The sequence below is a fragment of the Arachis hypogaea genome, chromosome 3, assembly GCF_003086295.3.
Source record: "Arachis hypogaea cultivar Tifrunner chromosome 3, arahy.Tifrunner.gnm2.J5K5, whole genome shotgun sequence".
Classification (NCBI taxonomy): Eukaryota; Viridiplantae; Streptophyta; class Magnoliopsida; order Fabales; family Fabaceae; genus Arachis; species Arachis hypogaea.
The window spans coordinates 57,855,926-57,875,410 of NC_092038.1; the positions used below are offsets into that span (position 1 = coordinate 57,855,926).

General features: G+C 33.6%; 2 protein-coding genes across 3 annotated transcripts; one reads left to right on the forward strand and one right to left on the reverse strand.

Annotated features, from left to right (window-relative positions):
• The first annotated feature begins 12,398 nt into the window (after positions 1-12,398).
• On the forward strand, positions 12,399-15,179 carry LOC112790631 (1,4-dihydroxy-2-naphthoyl-CoA thioesterase 1). Of its 2 annotated transcripts, XM_072233005.1 has the most exons (4): positions 12,406-12,874; positions 12,983-13,174; positions 13,936-14,084; positions 14,374-15,179. In XM_072233005.1, the coding sequence occupies exons 1-4, from the start codon at positions 12,725-12,727 to the stop codon at positions 14,393-14,395; spliced, it is 513 nt and encodes a 170-aa protein (XP_072089106.1). In that variant the 5' UTR covers positions 12,406-12,724; the 3' UTR covers positions 14,396-15,179. The 2 variants fall into 2 exon arrangements, with proteins under 2 accessions (XP_025688899.1, XP_072089106.1); XM_025833114.3 differs by lacking the exon at positions 14,374-15,179 and having other exon boundaries at positions 12,399-12,874; positions 13,936-14,326.
• LOC112777934 (uncharacterized) lies at positions 14,076-17,997 on the reverse strand. The gene is made up of 5 exons (XM_029297430.2): positions 17,899-17,997; positions 15,951-16,089; positions 15,804-15,847; positions 15,543-15,676; positions 14,076-14,600 (listed from the first exon to the last, which is right to left on the reverse strand). Exons 1-5 carry the CDS (start codon positions 17,995-17,997, stop codon positions 14,516-14,518), a joined length of 501 nt encoding a protein of 166 aa, XP_029153263.1. The 3' UTR covers positions 14,076-14,515.
• Between the last annotated feature and the right edge of the window lie 1,488 nt (positions 17,998-19,485).

Sequence of the window (19,485 nt, forward strand, 5' to 3'; positions counted from 1 at the left end):
TTTGAACCATAGGCAAAAATATTGCTTACAAATATTTTCTGCAAAAAAAATTTACAAGTAAATATCTGCAACAAATCAACATGTTTAGACCCTGTAATATTCGTAGCTAAATTCACCGCAATAAAATTGACAAATTTAGCTGCAAATTTTTGTTGTGAATTTAGTTGCGAACAAATTGCTGCGGATTTAGATGTGAAGGGTCGTGGATGATGCTGGAAAATTTTATTTCTTATAGATTTTTCTGCAAGTTCTTTTTCTGCGGACTTATTTGTAAGAAAATCTTGCACATTTAGCTACGAATCACTGTTTTGAAAATTTTATTGTGGATTGCATTGCTGGAGAAATTTTGTTAAAAATTTTAAAAATTTAGCGGTGAATTTTACTTTTTGCAAGTTTTTCTATGAATTTCATTGCTTCATTTTTAGTTGCCAAAACTTTGTTGTAGAATTTGGTGTGAAATTTATTTTATGCAAATTTTGTTGTAAATTTTATTGATGTGAATTTTACTATAAAAATTTTATTGCAAAATTTGTTGCGAATTTTATTTTTTGCAAATTTTGTTGCAATTTTTATTGTTGTGAATTTTGTTGCAAAGGTAGTTATGATTTATATTTACTGCAAATTTTGCTATAAATCTCATTCCTGTAAATTTTGCTGTGAACATTTTGTTGTGGAGTTAGTTTTGAATTTCGTTTTCTATGAATTTTGCTACAAATTTTATTAGATTTTTTAAATAAATAAATGTTTTATTTATTGAAATAAACAATTTGTAGCGTTTTGGCCAAAATGTGTCGGATCTCTTATCTTGTTTATAGTGTAGACGAGATAAGATTACACGTATCTCGTTTACACTGTAAACAAGATAAGGCACGAGACGACATAACCATATGACGTTTGTACACGTGTTGTGTATAGCCCTTATTTCGTTTACACTGTAAACGAGATAAGAGTGGAGGGTGCCTATATATATGCATCTCGTCCACAGAGTTGATTAAGATATTTTCACTTTCATTTCTTGGCCTTTTCTCCCACTTTTACCCTTTTCTAATCATATTTCCAAATTACTTAAAGAATATGGCGCGCACTGATAATCACAATGGATATATTAATAGACTAAACGCGACTTGGCACATTGCAGGGGTAGCCAACTTTGAGGTTGGTGTTGTTTTTCATTTTATGCTTTTTGTTAAAGCATAGATGTATTGTCATACTTAGGGTACTTTTATATAGGTAGGATGCAGTATATGTTAGGCGAATGAATATATGGTTAGGATATTGCTGTTACCATCTTATGCCACTGCAATAAGCAAAATACCACCATATGTTTCCATACAGATGCATGCCATTGACGATGACAAACAGCTTGCAATACTTGAAAGCCTCCACATAGGCAGGGAATGCCTAAAATACCTTGTCAAACATGCTGCAATCACGCACCATGAGGTGCCCATCATAGTATGGTACAATAATGATCTCACACATCGTTCCAGGACAATAACTCTGTAGGGCTTGCAGCAACCTCGGTACCTTATTGTACGATTTCTCCCAATTACTGTATATCTGCGCAATCGCCTTTTGTTTTGCCATCCATACCTTTCTGTACGAGGGTTTGAAGTGATAGCTTTGTCTAAATGCACCTTATAGGATATAGATGCTGATGGACGGGTTGGATTGTATCAAATAAGGATGACACGACAGATGAGACTGTTGTCTAATTGTCGGTGGTCCTGCAACATAATGGGTGCTAAACACGTGTGCGCTCCTCCCACCCTACGCACATTCCTAACGAAATAGAACAATTGTGGTTAAACATGTACAACAAGCATAACAATGACAATTGAGAATATAAAACCAATGAAACTTCAACTTTTCAATATCTGAGATTCTACCAGAAAGTAACATGGAGACTCCAAGGGCAGCTTGCTGCATGTTGTTAGCAACGCACATGGTACTTTAATAGATCCGACTCCACTATTCGGTATTCAGCATTTCTGTGAATGCTCTAATTCTTCACACCTTGCATTACTGCATCTTTGCTTTTGAATATGTGGCCAACCCTAAACTCCACACCACCGTCCAAGATGTAATCATCTTCACCCATATTGGAAAATCAATTCTTCTCTTGTATCGCATCCAGACCCAACGTAGCGTAGTGACTAGGTACTGATGACAAGGCTAGAATTGGGTGTGGGGCAGGCAAAAGATACGGACGTGATGCCTCAATCGGGGTCTCTAGTTCAAACTCCTCCTCATCATCATCCTCAGAGGAACTGCTCTCGTTGCTATCCATAACATACTCCTCGTCGAAATCCTCACCATTAACGTCCATGTCTTCCACTAGACTAGCAACGTGCAACGGTTTGACTGCGAGAGGTGGGTCATCGTGGACAAATTCTGACGAGCCAGATCCACCATCACCGATGTCGCCAACCTCTGCAAAAAGCTCTGTCACTTGTTCCGCTGTGATTCTCCCATGGATGTCAAACATCAGGCGCACATGCTCGTCGCTATGGAGCCAAAATAGACGAAACCGAAAAATTTTATTTTCCATCAATGCTAGCAACCTATACCCAACCCTTCCGATCTCTTTTATCCTGCTACCACTGACGCTACTCAATATTAGACTCTTTAGCTCGGAATAAGAACTTACTCACTGGGTACGCAATAGAATGGGATTCTCACACTCAAATATCACTCCATTATCACTATTTTTCATACGGCAACTTGGATACACACTTACAACCAAATATTCACTACTACTAGACATTTTGACTTATTTTCCGAAGAAATATGTAGACAAGAAGTAGTGAACTATTTCTAAAGAATACAAAGGGTTAAACATCATTTTATAGTTGTTAAAAATTTATCTTTACATATCTCGTTTACAGTGTAAACGTTATAATTATTTAGGTATCTCGTTTACAGTGTAAACAAGATAATATTATATGTATCTCGTTTACACGGTAAACGATATATGCACTTCATTTTTATGTGGCCTTAGTGTAAACGAGATACGTATAATATTATCTCGTTTGCACTGTAAGTGAGATAAGAGATTCGATGTATTTTAATCAAAACACTAAAAATTATTTATTTTAGTAAATAAAATATTTATTTTGTTTAAAAAAAATCTAGTTTTATTGAAGCGTTTTTTTTTGTGTAAATTTTATTGCAGATTTGGCTATAAATTTAATGTCATGTAATTTTTTGTATTTTTTTTTTTTTGCATTTTATTGATGCACGCAATTAATAAATTTCAATTCAAAATATATTAAAAATCATGTTTAAAAGGTTACATCTCTTTGTAGAGATATGAATTAAGAATTATTTATAAAGAATTTATAACTTATTACACATTTGTAACTTATTGAAGGGTTGTGACATCTTAACAAATTATATCTTTTCAAAGAGATATTTCTCTTCATGAGTATGCTAATGCATAAATCGATTAGTGTCTATAAATAGGACATTAGAGTGGAGAAACAGAACATAACAATCCATCCTTAGTTTTATTATGTCGATCTTTCTATTTCTACACTTTTTTGTGTGCAAAAAAAAAATAAAAATATAATTCTTTAAAATATTATTACTGTAAGACTTGAATGAGTTAGTGTAAAAATAAGTCAACTATTTTTCGTTATATCCGGAAAAAAATCACCAATAACCTATTTTAGATACCATAATCAAATTAGTGGGAGTAAATTAAGCCTAAAAAATGTCTATATAACGCTTACCTTAACAAATAACATTGCACTATTATATTCTCTTATCTTTTTCTATTGTAAATTTTATTTTATCATTCTCATCTCCAAAACTTTTAAAAAATTCCAACAATTCCAATCCAAAAATTTCACTGTAAGCACCATAATAACGGCCACTATAAACTTACCCATTTAAAAGCGGTGGAATCACAAATATCGTTTGTCGGAGATGATTTTGTTCGATATTAAAATCATTTATAGAATGAATTATTTTAAATGTTTTGTATTTACAAATTTGTGTCTATATATTTATCACTTCAATCAAGTACGGATTTAGTTGACACGTTATTGTTCTGTGTATACATGAAGTTTGTTTAAAAATATATACAAATAAAAATGAATAAATAAATAAAATACAGACACTACGTATAAGAGAGAGGCATCACTCAAAATTGTTTATACTATTTTTTATGAACTAGTGCCACTTGTTTTATGTACCTAAAGTTGGACCGCGTACTTTGCTTCCCTGTTGCAATATATATATTTAGATTTCTCTTAGGAAATTCTAAAGTGCACTTTAATTTATAGATTTGCATGCTTTCTTTCTTGCGTTTTGATCTTTGCCCTGTATAGTATACATGTATTTCTGGTTAGTATATATGCAGTCTTGGTTATCTTTTTAGCAAAGGCAAAACTACATTAGCCATTCTGTGTAGGTGTGGAATGAAATCTTCTGTGAAAGTTCCCTGCTTCCGTTTCTCTCTGTTCCAATAATATTATTTATTTGGTGCTCTCAAGCTGTCTTAACTTTATGGGAACTTAATTCTTAAGGGATCCTTATAAATTATAATACATGCGCGTACATCTCGTACGTACAAATTAAGTTTTGATCAAATACAAGGCATATATATGATCGTATCCTTTGTATCTTTGTTTGGTTTGGGTTTGATGTACTAATCATTGGTAAAGGTAAAGGTACCTCTTGGTTGTAATCACGAATCATTTATTTTATAGTAGGGTTTTGTTTTGGCCCTTTGTTGGGGATCTATTCTATGTGATTTAAGGGAAAAGTGTATCAAATACGATCGGGTGTATGTACACTGCAAATCTAGAACCATAGTAGTGGTGTACAGTGTTTTAGATTGGTTGCGAAATATTGTAGAGTTATCAGAGTTATTCTTGCAATTATATAAGGTGTTAGAAATCACTTGTTCCAAAAATTTAAATTTATAAGAGGTATATGAATCATATCTCTTTACACAAAATTTTCTTTTACTCTTGAAGCATGAATGTAAATAAAACTTTTTTTAAAACTTGTTTAATGGTAAATTTCTTTCTGAGTTTTGGTGCAACAAGTATTAAATAATATTAGACTTTTGATTATAGAAGCTCTAATATTATATCAAAAAGAAATTTTATTTTAAAAGTTTAAATTGAGAAAGTAGATAAAATTTTATATATCTAACATTATTATATTATGATAAATAAATTACATATATAACTTAATTGCAATACAAATATTCAGTTATATTTATGTATGAATGGGTTATTACAAGGTGCAACATACTATAATTATAGCAATAAAAACTTCAATACACTCAATTTATACATAATGATAGCCCCTACCGTTTCTCATTTATACATAATGATAGGAAATCATCAGCGCATAAAACTTGTCATGCATCCACAACATTTTGAAAATCAAATCAAACCAAAAGTGAAAGACAATATTAGTGTATAAGTAGGCATACATCTTTAACAGTTTGCATTAATTTTATAATTTCTCACACCTAAAGAATACCGATCTATTAACGTTGGAACCAATCAAAAGATTAAGGAAGTCTCGTGAGTATTGAAGTTAGGGCACACAAAAATTATTCAAGGATATCAGAGTGACTGTAAACATACATGATGTAGAATTAGGGATAAAAAGAGGTAAAGATCAGGCCAAATTTCATTCTTACTAAATTATGCCTACAATAAAAATTTTTTGGTTAGAGCTTGGCCTATAGTATATTATGGGCTATTTATTGAGTACTTATGACATATTATGAAGACCTAAAATCTGTTAAAAAGTTTAAAAATTTTAAAAAATATATATAATTACAAAATAAATAAATAATAAAATAAAATTATCTATATGTAATTAAAGAACAAATAATTTAGTAGATAAAAATATTTAAATAAAATAAAAGATACAAGTTTAAGTCCTCGTTATTATATTTTTAGTAAAATAAAATTATATATTTATATATTTTCACACGTGAGGCCAACCTAACTAGTCAAACAAACTATTTTTTAAATTTAAACTTGGCCTATTAAAGAATTTAAGCTTTTAAAATAATCTAGGCCTATACTTATTTTTTGGTAGACCAGGCTAAACTAGGCCAAACATAGGCTAAGCCACAAGTTTCGAGTAGGTCACCTATGCTTTTTCCATCCCTATGTGCAATACAATAACATGCATGCGCTCGCACCATTTAGTTTCACAGTAAAATAAGGAGCTAGTCCACTACAAGAAAATCAGTCTTTTGTCACACTTTTAAAACGTGTCGAAAAGCGTAAAAAAGCATAATGATAGCTTTTCACCATACTTTTTGAGCTATCAGCATGCTTTTAAAAGGATCACATTTGCAAGCGTGCTAATTGTTCTATCGCCAAATTTTTGTCAATCTATTGGCACACTATTTTTCTCCACGCTTTTATCTGTTGCGATGCTTAAAAGGGTGGCTATATGTATAATCCTATAGCCACGCTTTTAAAACATGTCCATTGGGTTGGTTTTGGCTACGCTTTGAAAGCGTGACAATAGAAATATGGCTACACTTTTGAAGCATGCTGATAGGGAAAGATGGCTATGCTTAATAAGCGTGGCAGATGAACAGAAAGATATGGCTATATTTAACCAACTGTACCCAGATTTTGTAATAGGTTAATTGGATCGATCAATGAAAAATTTATTAAAAAAAGAGGAAGAATAAGCCGATAATACAATTCTGCTTTGCCGTCATAGACAGAAGATCATAAAAGTAATAAAAAACATCTGTTGGGAAAAATTGGAGAACAATGAAATAAGTATTAACCAATTGCCATTGAAGAATATTCCAAGAGGCCAACACAAAAAGATTTTGCAGTGTAACTTCAAAGGCATTTGAACAATATTAACATCTAAATGATGAAATCCCAAGTAAAGTGCATCCAAAAATTTACAACACTACACTAGAAACAATTAAGCTCTTGTACGTAGCAACCAATAGACTTTACTCCTCATCAGACAACTCCTCGTCTTAACCGGCCATAGCTTCTTCCTTATCAAAGTTTTCAACAACCCCCTTTTCATGCTCTCATTCTCCTTCTCCCTCTTTTCTTTCTGCTTTAGTGGCATTATAACTTTCCATAGCCTTTTCATATTCTGCTTTAAACTCAGCAACTTTATTAGAATAAGGTTTCTTCTCCTGAGCCACTGATGCATATTGCATCATGTACTGTTTTGGTTGTTTATTTCATACAAAAAGTCACTAAGCATTGCTTAATTATGAAGTATTTTGTGTTTTACTTGAAGATTACTTTGATTGCCTTGAATATGTGAATTCTTATAGAAATTATGAAAAAAAGAAAATACAAAGGCATCAATAGAGAATTAATTAGTCAATACTTCTAGAGCAATAATTTAGAAGATCAAAAAGGAGAATTGTTAAGCACTGGTTTAAAGACAAACAAGTAAGTTGGTGCAGGTTTTGAAGGCTTTGTTTTAAGAATTAGGAGTGGAGCCTTCAACGCCTAATTCATGGTGCCTTTAACACCACCTTTTGGCCTTCATTTTGGTGCCTCAAAGGAGCCTCCAATGCCTCTTTGTGACAAGCTAAAGGGAAGTTCAAGATGAAATTGTAACTTGATCTCTTCATACTCCAACAAGAATAACTTGAGCTAAAAAGCTCCAAATGAGGTGCTTCTAGTGTCATTGGAAAGTAGACTTCCAGAGCTTTCCAACCATATATAACACTTCATAACGGACAGTGGATCTGAGGGTGCAGTTCACCCCAAAACACACAAGTTGAGCATAGCACCAGCGTATCACACGCCAAGATGACCTCTTCATCTTCAAAGGAGCATAACCTGAGCTACAGAGACTCAAATGGCACGCTTTTAGTGACTTTGGAAAGTAAACATCCAGAGTGTTTTAACGATATATAATAGTCTATGGTGGAGATTCATTTAGATAACAAACAATGAGCATCTTTTAGCTCAGAAAACTCACTGCGAGGCAGCAACGTCCCTCACATGACAAACGCCTAAAACCATGCATCCATGCATGCAGGGACATGCACGAAGGCGTGGCAACTCCCAAGGACGTCCCTCATGTCCCTCACTTCAGCCAAGATGCCAGTTCAACTTTATTCCACTCCATGTCACCTCCAAATTTCCTCCAAGCTTCCTCCAATCTTTAAGCAAGCTCCAAGGCCGCGTTTGTTTACACAGACAAGACACTGAGACAGTGACACAAAGATACAAAATTATGTTTGACAGAGGGGACATAGATAGAGACAATGTGTCTAGAGACACTAAATTAGTGTATTTTGTGTCCATCCTGACAGGAAGGACACGAAGACACTAACAAGGGACACAACTTATTTTTTATTTTTTCTTCCATTATTCTTGTTATTTTTTCATAATTATATTTTTATCTCAAATTTTTTGAATGAAAAAGATGAGAATAACTTGGATTTTCATAATATATTCTAGTTTATCACCAAACAGAATATAAGAATACAAAATTTTGTGTCTTTGTCCTTTATATCTTATTCTCAGTGTCTTGTCTTGTCCTGTTCTCAGAAATAAACGCATCTCTTAAGAGACAGTTCGGGAATCCAACTGAGGCTGGGACTAAGGCGTTGACGGCGAAGCACCACCACCTTCGCTCTAGACGTCCTTGGTCATAGCGGGCTTCAGCCTCGTGAGGGTGATCAAACCGCCGGCCATTTGGACTGTAAAAAGGAGAAGAAAATAAACATCAAGTTTTGAACCCAAAAACAAAAATAAAATGGAACTAAAAAATGAGGACAACAATGAACACACCAATATAAGTCCGGGACACCACCGAATCAGCCATAACATATCGGGGATTCAAGGGTCGATCTCTGAAAACCCACCACAAAATGCCACCAATATTTTTGTTCTCGGGGACACACCCTCATAGGTGATCCGCATCAAGTATGACGCACTAGCACCGAAATTCCAATATGTGGCAAAACGGCGCTCCCCCTCGAGGGTCAGCTAGAATGGGTGATGTCCTCAAGCAGGTCGGACCTTGAAGTATTCCTCCTTAAAACCGTGAAAGGAATCTTCAAATAACATAGCGAACCATACCTAAAAATTAAAGGGAACACCACCATCAGCCCACTCCCCAGAATAAGAAGACCATACAAATTCTATAGTAACGTACCTAAAAGCACCTAAAAAGCAGGGGCACACTCCCCCATTCCTCTACCATTACCACAATCATAAGAAGTTATATTAAAATAGTGGCACTCTCCCCCCCCCCTCTTCGTTTTCCTACTACCCCTATTCAGAAAGCAAAAAGCATAATAAAAAAAGAAGTAAAACATTACAGAAGAGCACCAACCTAATTTTTTTTGAAAAAAAATGAACGAAAAGGAGGCAAGGAACGGAATGCAGCACCAGCGCATCCATTAGAGCACCAACAGATGCAACCAAAAGCAACTCCAGAGAGGGAATATGGCAAACTCTCAAGCAAGAAAAATGGAAGAAGAAAAGGCAGTTACAGGTAAGAAAAAATACAAAAGAAAAGAGAAATGAGCGGTTGTAGCAAAGAGGCAAGTAGAAATAGAAAGCCAAAAAACCCCAAATGTCTCAGAAATAAATAGAATGAAGAATAAGAAAAGAAAGAGAACCTAAAAAATTTCCCTCACATTAAACGTCATTATGGTGCCTGAGGAATCGCAAATGACAGAAACCCTCTTCAGAAAAAGCAACAAACAAGTGATGGGACGGCCAAATACTTCACGAACTCCCGACCCTGACAAGAAGGCCAATCCTAGCACTTTACCCTCCTTGCCAGCCTCAGCGGCTACACGGCAAAACAAACTCTTCTAGCAATGAGGACGAGCAAAAAACATTTCCTCGCTCCGGGGGCAACTATTCCGGACCTGATCTCCGAGTCCCCCATAAGAGAAGTCACAACCTGGTTGCCCGGGCTTGAGCCTCCCTCACGGTCCAAACTAGTATGGTAACCCCAAAACCCTTAACCAACATTCAAATCAAATACTTCTCTTATCTAGCCAATAAGATAAGATAAGATAACAACCTCAAACTATATAAGGGGAGCTAAAGGCTCCTTCAAGTACGTCATACATTTCTAATCTTCACCTATAACACCTAGATCCATTCTGACTTCGGCATCAGTGTATTTTTGCAGGTACCACCCCCAGTCGCTCCAAGAAGATCTGATCCCGTCATTACCCAAGACTGGCAAGTCTCCGATCTATCTCTCAACCCGTACTAACGACATCTTGTACAAAATCCAATTTTTCAACCTCTACAAATTGAAGAAAGTCAATTAGGTTTAATTAACTCTAATCCACAAGTCCTAACAACTTACTAATTAAATTAGTAAAATATTAGCATTAATGAAAATAAGATTAATCAACATCTCTAAATTATTAATCAACTTAGATATTAATGACTCAAGCTTTTAATCCAAGTCAAGAATGTAAAATTTGCTCTCTAAAATTCAAGGTTCTAAAACTCTAAGAAAGAAAAAATGAGAGAGAGAGAGAGAGTGCGTGCGTGTGTGATCTATCCTCCCCACTCCAACGTCATATTGGCTTCTAAATACCATTAGATACAGCTGATGGGGACCTTTAGAGAACCCAAAACGTGGATGCACATGTTTCATTAATCAAGGGACGTGGATTGATCTCGCGCATGCAAGCTTTTCCTTCAAGCGAGAAAATGTCGTTTGTGTGAGGATCTCGTTTGAGCGAGAAAATATCGTTTAAGCGAGAAAATGACGTTTGTGCGAGAATCTCGTTTGGGCGACAAGAATTTTATTAAAGAAAATTTTTAAATAGTTTCTATTCTGAATTTCTTTTTGAATTTGCTTTTTTACTCCATTCTTTTCGATCTTTTGAGACCATTGATGTACCTTAGCCCTGAAACATTTAAAGAAATTTCATCATGGCATCGAATGACATAAAAAGAGATTAAGAAGTTAATAATTAGGAGCATAGAAAAATATATTTTTCACACACAACTTTATCGTAAGTAAGATTTTAAAAACTCAATTAATTAAATAAAAAATGTGTTAATTAGTTGATAAATTCTATACCTTTTAACACAATTTAAAATGTTAAAATAAAGTTAATCAATAATAAAATATATTTTAATGTTATTTATATTAATTTTTATTCAACAACAATAATAATAACAATAACAACAACAATAATGAATAATCCTTTTTTCTGTTCATAGAATAGTAGCTTAAATGAAAATGACACTTATTTCTTTATTTTAGGGTGAAATAATAATTAACATTTACTTTACATGACTGAAGGTTAATATTTTTCTTCTATATGTATACATGTGTATTAATGGAAATAGATTAATAGGCATTAATATGCCTTTTAATTCATTCTTTTACTAATTAAATATGAAATTAATTGAAATAATAAATACTTTATTTTCTTAGTAAAAACTTTAAACTCAAGTTGAAAGTAGTAAAATATTTTTTTTATTAATAAGAATACTTTTCTTAAGAAAAAAATATTTAGCAAACATTTTCTTGGGATAGATATGATGAAATTTAAAATTTTTAGTGTGATACGAATATGAAACATGAGATAACACTATATATATATATATATATATATATATATATATAACTTTAAAGATTTGTTAGACACAAAAACACAATAATACAATATATATTTTATAAAAGAATTTATAAATAAACTATAATAGGCATATTTGATATTTTATTTAATAAAAATTTATTGTTTTTAATTATATAAAATATTTTACATAAATTTTTATCTAATAATTAATAATATATATTATTTTCAAGCATATTTCAATAATATAAACTAGAATAAAGTAAAAAATACTAACTTTTAAGAATAAGTTTAGATTAATTTTTGAAAAAAAATTATTTTTTTAAAAAAATTTTCTTTTAATAGACAAATATTATTTTAAATTTAAAAAAAATTCAAATATTAAAAATATCTTTACTTTTGTTTTTTTAAAATAAAGTATTATTAATTTTTAAAAATATAAAAAAGTTAAATAATTTATTTTTTTAAATAAAAATACTTAAACGTATTTAAAATTTAATAAATAAATTATTTTTTGCAAAAAAAAATTTATTTAAATAAGTCAAAACCAATGATAATTGTGTCTGAAGGTATTTAACTATCCAAAAATTTGTTGATTGCGTCAAAAAAGTCTCAATTATGCGTCTGATCCAAAATTTCCGAGACACACCTATACAAGTGTCCTTGTTCAATAGTTAATTACGTAATTAGGCATATTAAGAAACGTTACTACCCATAACTCTATCGCGGTTAAGCCGCCGCCGTCCATTTATTTATTTATTTTATTGTTAGTAGTGAGATTTCAATCCATATTTTTTAAATAAATATAAAAAGACTATATTATTTAAGTTATAACTAATTAGCTGTCATTGCCTGCCGCCGTCCATTGCTTTTCTATCTTTGTTTATTGTTATTGTTGTCTTTGATGATGGAAATTTTGACCATTTGCGACTCCCAATTTCGCCTTGTACCATTAAGGTAGGAAGTCAATATCGAAATGCTTCCTCACCAACCCAAACTTCCATTCCCATTTAATGGGCCAAAATACCCTTGGAATCAGACCTCACATCCTCAAAGTCCAGTTTTATAACCAAGCATCTCTAGTTGCCTTTTGTGTTCTTACGGAAAAAGAGATAACAATAGAACAGAAAGAAAGAAAGATAATAGCTTTTATTTTTGTCCAGTTATTGTTTCATGGAGGATAAGGCTCCACCATCATCATCATCGGCAAAATCCAAAACTGCAGTTTTGGACGTTCCCCTTCATTTATTTGGGTTTGAATTTGAAGATATAACACCCCAAAGAATTTCCGGTCGTTTCATTGTTACCGAGAAATGCTGCCAGGTCAATAACAATAACCCACCTGCAATTTCTTTCTTCCTTTTTCTTTTTTCATTTACGAAGAATAAAATGAATTTAATTTTATGGAATTGAATTTGAATATGAGGCCAGCCATTTAAGGTGCTTCATGGAGGGGTATCAGCATTGATAGCAGAGTCACTCGCAAGCATGGGAGCACACATAGCTTCTGGTTTTCAAAGGGTAGCTGGAATTCAACTTAGCATCAACCATGTCAAACGAGCAGAACTTGGTGAATTGATCCACGCCCAAGCTACCCCTTTGAATCTTGGCAAAACCATTCAGGTGCTTTACCCGTTTCACCTTTTTCTTCTTTTATGCTGACTCTTCAATCTTCGTGTTATGTTTTATCATGCATGTTTTTGTATTAAATCAAATAATATAACACTGAATAGTCAAAACTCTTCCAAAAAGTACGTCATTGGCTAAATATCATGTAGTACTCATTTAGTTCTGACTTCAGAGGCTTGATTTGATGACAGGGTGTCTGCACTAAAACTTGATCCTTATCCTTCCTTGGTCTTGTGCACTTGTTAGAATAAGTTAAATGAATCTAAATTTTCATGAGATTTCTCTATGCCTTAAACATTCAATGGATATTCCGTTTTGACGATGTTTACAAAAATGGGATAACCTATGGATGAATAACGGATACGCCCACCATAATTAGAAAAAAAAAATTTCAAAGGTGTAGTGGATTAGAATTAAAATTTAAAACAACGATATTGCTGACTAGTATTATAAGGACACTTGTTAAGAATAAAAAAGTGATCATTTCTTATTGAAAAAAAAGAAAAAAAAAATTAATCTTCCAATGTAATATATGTATAGAGGTTTTCTTAGCCTATAAAATCATCCTTTCGTTTTCTTAACAAATATTTCTAAGGAACAGCTTAGCCAAACTCTTAAAACAATGAAATTGCTTTATCTTGTAAGTCACCAAAATAAGACGACTATGATCATTTTATATAAAATGTTATTGATCTCTTTTATAATTGTGGGTTAATCAGAAAAGCATTCCATAACACAGTTTTCCTCTGTAGCAGGTATGGGATGTGAGAATGTGGAAAATTGATCCGTCAAATTCAAGAAACAAAGCTTTGGTATCATCTTCTAGAGTAACTCTACTGTGCAACATGCCAGTACCAGAAAATGCAAAAGATGCTGCAGAAATGCTAAAGAAGCATGCAAAACTGTAAATATTCTTTTCCAATATAGTCAACTGATACACGTTCTGCCTCAATGAAATTACATATTACAATAAACCTAAGATTCAAATTTATTTACAGATCGAGATTCCATAGCTTCAAAAATGAACAGAGTCATCACAATATTCACATTTTGTAACCTATATTGAAGTATAGAATATCTGTTTTAGAAATGGATTGATATTCAGGGTCAACACTCAACATAGAGACTAGGGCCCTGATTGAGCAATTTTTCTTACTATTTTGCAATGGCAGCTTTAAATTTGAAAGCACTAGATGTTCGTTTTTCAACAGATAGCTTGTGATTTCAATAGAATCCAAGACAATGAAAAGATCATACACCAATTCAATGACTCCTATTCAACCAAGCTTAATCCCAGAAACAACATCCTTATGCACGTCCACGATATTGCTGGTGTTATGATGCTGGGTTCTCAAGATAGGATCTCGAACTGGTACTGCTTTCTTCCTTCCTTCCTATGCGAACTCCAGAAATTATATGCCTAAGAAATGAATGGCATAACATCATCAGAGACATACTGACTTGACGGGCTATAATTGGCAACCATAGAGAAAAAGAACATGAAAGGAAGGATAGTGGGCAGGTTGTCATTTTTCTATAGTTAGGGGATGGGTTGTCTAAAATGAAAAAAGTCAGGGGCCAAAAGGGGATGGGTTGATTGGTCAACTCACCATTGACTAAGTCAGATTTCTATTAATCAAAATAATAATGTGAAATGATATATCATCCTGAAAATACTCCTAAATACCTAAACACTAAAAATAGTGAAAAAGTAGAAACTTTTGATGTCTTAAAATATCAAAAAAGCAATCAATTATTCCCTCATTTAATAGTTCAGAGGAAGTTTAGGATGATCTATTTGGAGGGTAAATCATTTCTCATTATTAATAGTTTGGTCATGAATTTTAAACAAGATACACTAGAGCAGTAGAGCTTATTTACACAACCACATTATTAATGTAAATTATATTAACTTAAAAGTTCAACTCAGCTTATATGTATAAAGAAACATTCATTCAAGTAATGCATAATCACAGCCAAGGCAGTAATTACTTGTCTACATCAGGGCTACACTAACAGTTGTAAAACGAAAGTTTGCTCGGGATTAACAGGAGTCACATTTCCGAGAACAAATTGCTCGTGCAATTTCAGGGAACAAAATGTACATTCCCTTTGTATAATACTACCAAACATTCGTTAAAGTAATGCATATAGTTACATGGAACACAATACGTTCCGGTGCGGGGACGGGTACGCAGTCCGCAATACACCATATGTGAAATACTTTACGTGGAAAATATACATATCACCGTCCGGTGTGCAGATGATTTGATATGCGGTACACTACCTAATTGTTGAATTCATGTAACTATGGTAATGCATGATAATAGCATTTTGAATTTAGCATGTTTTCCAATATTACCTTAAATTACCAAGCTTTTGGGTCAAATCATTCAGCTCCATGCTAGAAAGTTTGAGAGAAGATAGAGTCCCAGGCACCTCTTCTGAAACAATCTTAGACAATCTATTCACTGAAGCTCCCAATCTTTGAAATGCCTATTGCAAAACATTAAAGTGAATCATAATCAACTCTTACAACATAAGCTATTCAAGTCAAATATCAGTATATCACTGACATTCACTACAAACAGAGATTAAAAGGAAATAAGAATTCCTAACTTACAATTGGGGTTTGAATGGAAACCAAAAACACCGAGACGAATGCACCAAAGCCTACAAAAACCATAAAATCAGGGTTTAGTTAACTTGATTTTGTGAAAATTGAAAAACTTTGAACTTTAAAGTTGCTGAACAAAACGGTTAGTGATTTACATTAGCATGGTGAACACGAACAAGTTTAAAATAATCCCCAATTCAAGCGTGGGCCGAAACCATTGCTTTGTCGCCGCCGCAACTGGCGGAGCAGCCGCGATGGGACAATTCGTATGCGGCGGCGAATCGGATGTCTGCTATTTTGGAATTAACGGCAGCAGAAATACTTCGGTGGTGGCCGCTGGTGGTCTCCGGCAGATACGGGATCCCTGTTACCCGTCCCAATGACGGGGCAGAGACGGGAATATGTTATGAGATTCCGTGGCCATCCCTAAGGATTGGACTATACTTGCATCGAGGTTGCAAATTGTGGATGAAATTTTTTTTTTTTGGTATTAATTGTGGATGAGATTAATCAATACACAATTAGTTTGAACACCGGTGAAGCCCAAACTTACTACAACTCTGAAAAAGATGCCCAATGAAACTTGACCCAAAAAAAAAAAACAATGCCCAATAAAAACGAACAATGATATTTTGGCATCCGTTCACACTCGAATTTTTAAACACCATCAAATGCTCAGATGTTCCAAACCATGAATTAACACTTGAGGTAGGAATGTCTATTATGTTACTAAAAAACATTGATCACTGGATAGGACTATGTAATGGGACACGTTTGGTTATCATAAAGTCTGAAAAACACGTAATAGAACCTAAAGAGTATGACAGAGAAAAATTCTGGACAGAAAATATTTATTCTAAGGATGACTTAACATTATCTAATTACAGGATACCATTTAAGTTTCAATACAAACAGTTTTTTATTATAATTTTTTATGCAATGACAATTAACAAGAATTAAGGTCAGTCACTATCAAATGTTGGTTTGACCCTAAAATATCTGTTTTTTAAGTGTACATCGCTATTTTTATTTTTTACGGTGACCAATAAAAAAGAGCTCCAGATATTGTAATATAATGACGAAGATCTTCACATGACATATAACGTCGTTTACAAAGAAGTATTTAAAAATATTAGTTGAAGGTGCAAATCAGGCGAGCAGATGAACAAATTTCACCAAGGACATATATAATTTGTTTATGAGTTAATATCCAGTTATATATTGACGGATTATGCATTATATATTTAAACCTTGCTAATTGTTAATCAATATCTTAAAAGGTTTGCTTTTATCACATGGGAAATATATAAATTGTTCAGTATAGTTAATGTATATTTTTAATCCCTTTATAAACTTAGATGACCCACTATAATAACATTTCATGTTATGTATCAAAATGATATTTCGGTTCATGGTTTTTAAATACCAATACATGTAACCAGTGATTATCTTAGTAGAGAAAAATCCTAAACTTACATACTTGGTGTGGGTCATTTAATTTTAGCATATTATACGAAAGATGAAAATTTTTATCACAACTAACACTTATCGAATCTTCTTTATAGGTGAAAATTATTTGAAGTGTTGAACGAAAACTAAGGATTATGTTTAAGACTGAGATAATTATGAGTTTCATGAGTTTAACATCAACAGACAAGACTTGCAACAAAAAACATAGAGTAGTATTGCAGAATTATATGCCTTTGTGATGGAAGTCATCATCATAATATATAGTTCCACGTATCCCAAATTCAATTTGTTTAAATCCAAATTGATATAAATTCACTAATTAGTTATTCAATAACTTATAATGTGATTACTTCCACCCCAACTTTGTATGGATCAACATAGATATTAAAGTAGAGATGTTTGATAAAAGCATGCAAACCACATATATACGGCAAGTGTGATGATAACAGACATGCATAATAGATAAAAAAGGAATTTCAATAAACATCTAATATAGTTGGAATAGAGACAATCAGCACACTCAGAATAAAACATTGTTTTATGTTGTTTAATTTTTACCCCACAAACTCAAGGTGCTGTCATGCGGCGTCGAGAGCACTTTGTCAACAAATCTTGATCCACATCAACGTACCAAGAAAACATCCTTGCCAGTTTTTACCAACATATCATCGGTAACAGACCCTGCTTGTTTGGAACATCCAAGTGTTATATTTGTAATGAACCAAGACATATGGCTAAGAATTGCTCAAAGAGGTTTACTCAGAATCCAACGCGAACCCAGCAATAAGGTCGAGTGTTTGCTATGACTGCTGATGATGCTATGCAATCAGACGCCCTGATCTAAGGTCAGTGTTATGTTAAAAATCGATTTCTAACTATACTGTATGATTCGGGTGCATCGCATTCCTTTATTTCTTTAACTGTTGCTCGTGAGTTGGGACTAGATTTCTCTGAGTTGAACTTTGATCTAATTGTCCATACCCCTACATCCCAAAATGCTTTGACCAGTTTAGTGTGCCTGCAAGTACCATTCACTACTAGGAACAAGACTTTTATACATGATCTAATATGTTTGCCTCTATGTGGTTTAGAAGTTATTCTAGGATTAGATTGGTTATCTAAGTATCATGTTTTCCTTGATTGCTATGAAAGAACTGCTGTTATTCTATCTAATGGTTTAGATATTAAACCATTTTTGTCTCATACTTTATATCTGAATTCTGTAAGAGTTACCTTAGACGGGAGTGATTGTGAGGGGTACGTTCTATTAGCGGCTAGCTCAAATGACAGTGAATTAAGTTTAGAACGAATCCGAGTGGTGAAGGAATTTCCCGATGTTTTCCCGGACGACATACCTGAGTTTTCTCCTCAGCGAGAGATAGAATTCAGCATTGAACTAGTACCTGGAACCGGACCGATTTCCATAGCACCGTACCGGATGTCACCATTGGAACTTGCAGAGTTAAAGAAGCAGTTGGATGAGCTACTTAGAAAGAAATTTATTCGTCCTAGTGCATCACCTTGGGGAGCTTCAGTATTGCTAGTAAAGAAGAAGGATGGTAGAATGAGACTTTGCGTAGATTATCGACAGTTAAATAAAGTCACTATCAAGAACAAGTATCCACTTCCACGGATAGATGATTTGATGGATCAGTTGAAAGGTGCAACTGTGTTCTCGAAGATTGACTTGCGATCGGGCTATCACTAGATTCGAGTAAAAGAATCAGATATACCGAAGACTGCATTTAGAACTCGATATGGTCACTATGAGTATACGGTTATGTCGTTTGGACTAACTAATGCTCCTGTGATTTTCATGGATTACATGAATCGTATTTTCCGTTCGTACCTTGATCAGTTTGTAGTAGTTTTCATAGACGATATTCTCATCTATTCGAAGACAGAAAGAGAGCATGAAGAACATCTAAGGACTGTATTGCAGATACTGAGGACTCGGAAGTTATATGCTAAACTATCAAAGTGTGAATTTTGGACAGAGAAGGTGGCGTTTTTGGGACATGTCATATCTTAGGGAGGAATTGCAGTGGATCCTTCAAAAATTGAAGCAGTAGTGCAATGGGAACCACCTACAACCGTTACAAAAGTTTGGAGTTTTCTCTGACTTGCTGGATATTACCGGAGGTTTATTAAAGGGTTTTCACAGATAGCCTTACCTCTGACTTACCTTACATGAAAGGAAGTTCCGTTCGTTTGGACA

Coding starts and splice junctions, on each gene's coding strand:
- LOC112790631 (XM_072233005.1), top strand. CDS start 12,725: ATGGAGGATAAGGCTCCACCATCATCATCATCGGCAAAATCCAAAACT. Junction 12,875..12,982: donor TTACCGAGAAATGCTGCCAG/GTCAATAACAAT, acceptor ATATGAGGCCAG/CCATTTAAGGTGCTTCATGG. Junction 14,085..14,373: donor CTAAAGAAGCATGCAAAACT/GTAAATATTCTT, acceptor TGAAAGCACTAG/ATGTTCGTTTTTCAACAGAT.
- LOC112777934 (XM_029297430.2), bottom strand. CDS start 17,997: ATGTCTTGGTTCATTACAAATATAACACTTGGATGTTCCAAACAAGCA. Junction 15,848..15,950: donor CGTGTTCACCATGCTAATGT/AAATCACTAACC, acceptor TTGTAGGCTTTG/GTGCATTCGTCTCGGTGTTT. Junction 15,677..15,803: donor TTTCCATTCAAACCCCAATT/GTAAGTTAGGAA, acceptor GTTTTGCAATAG/GCATTTCAAAGATTGGGAGC.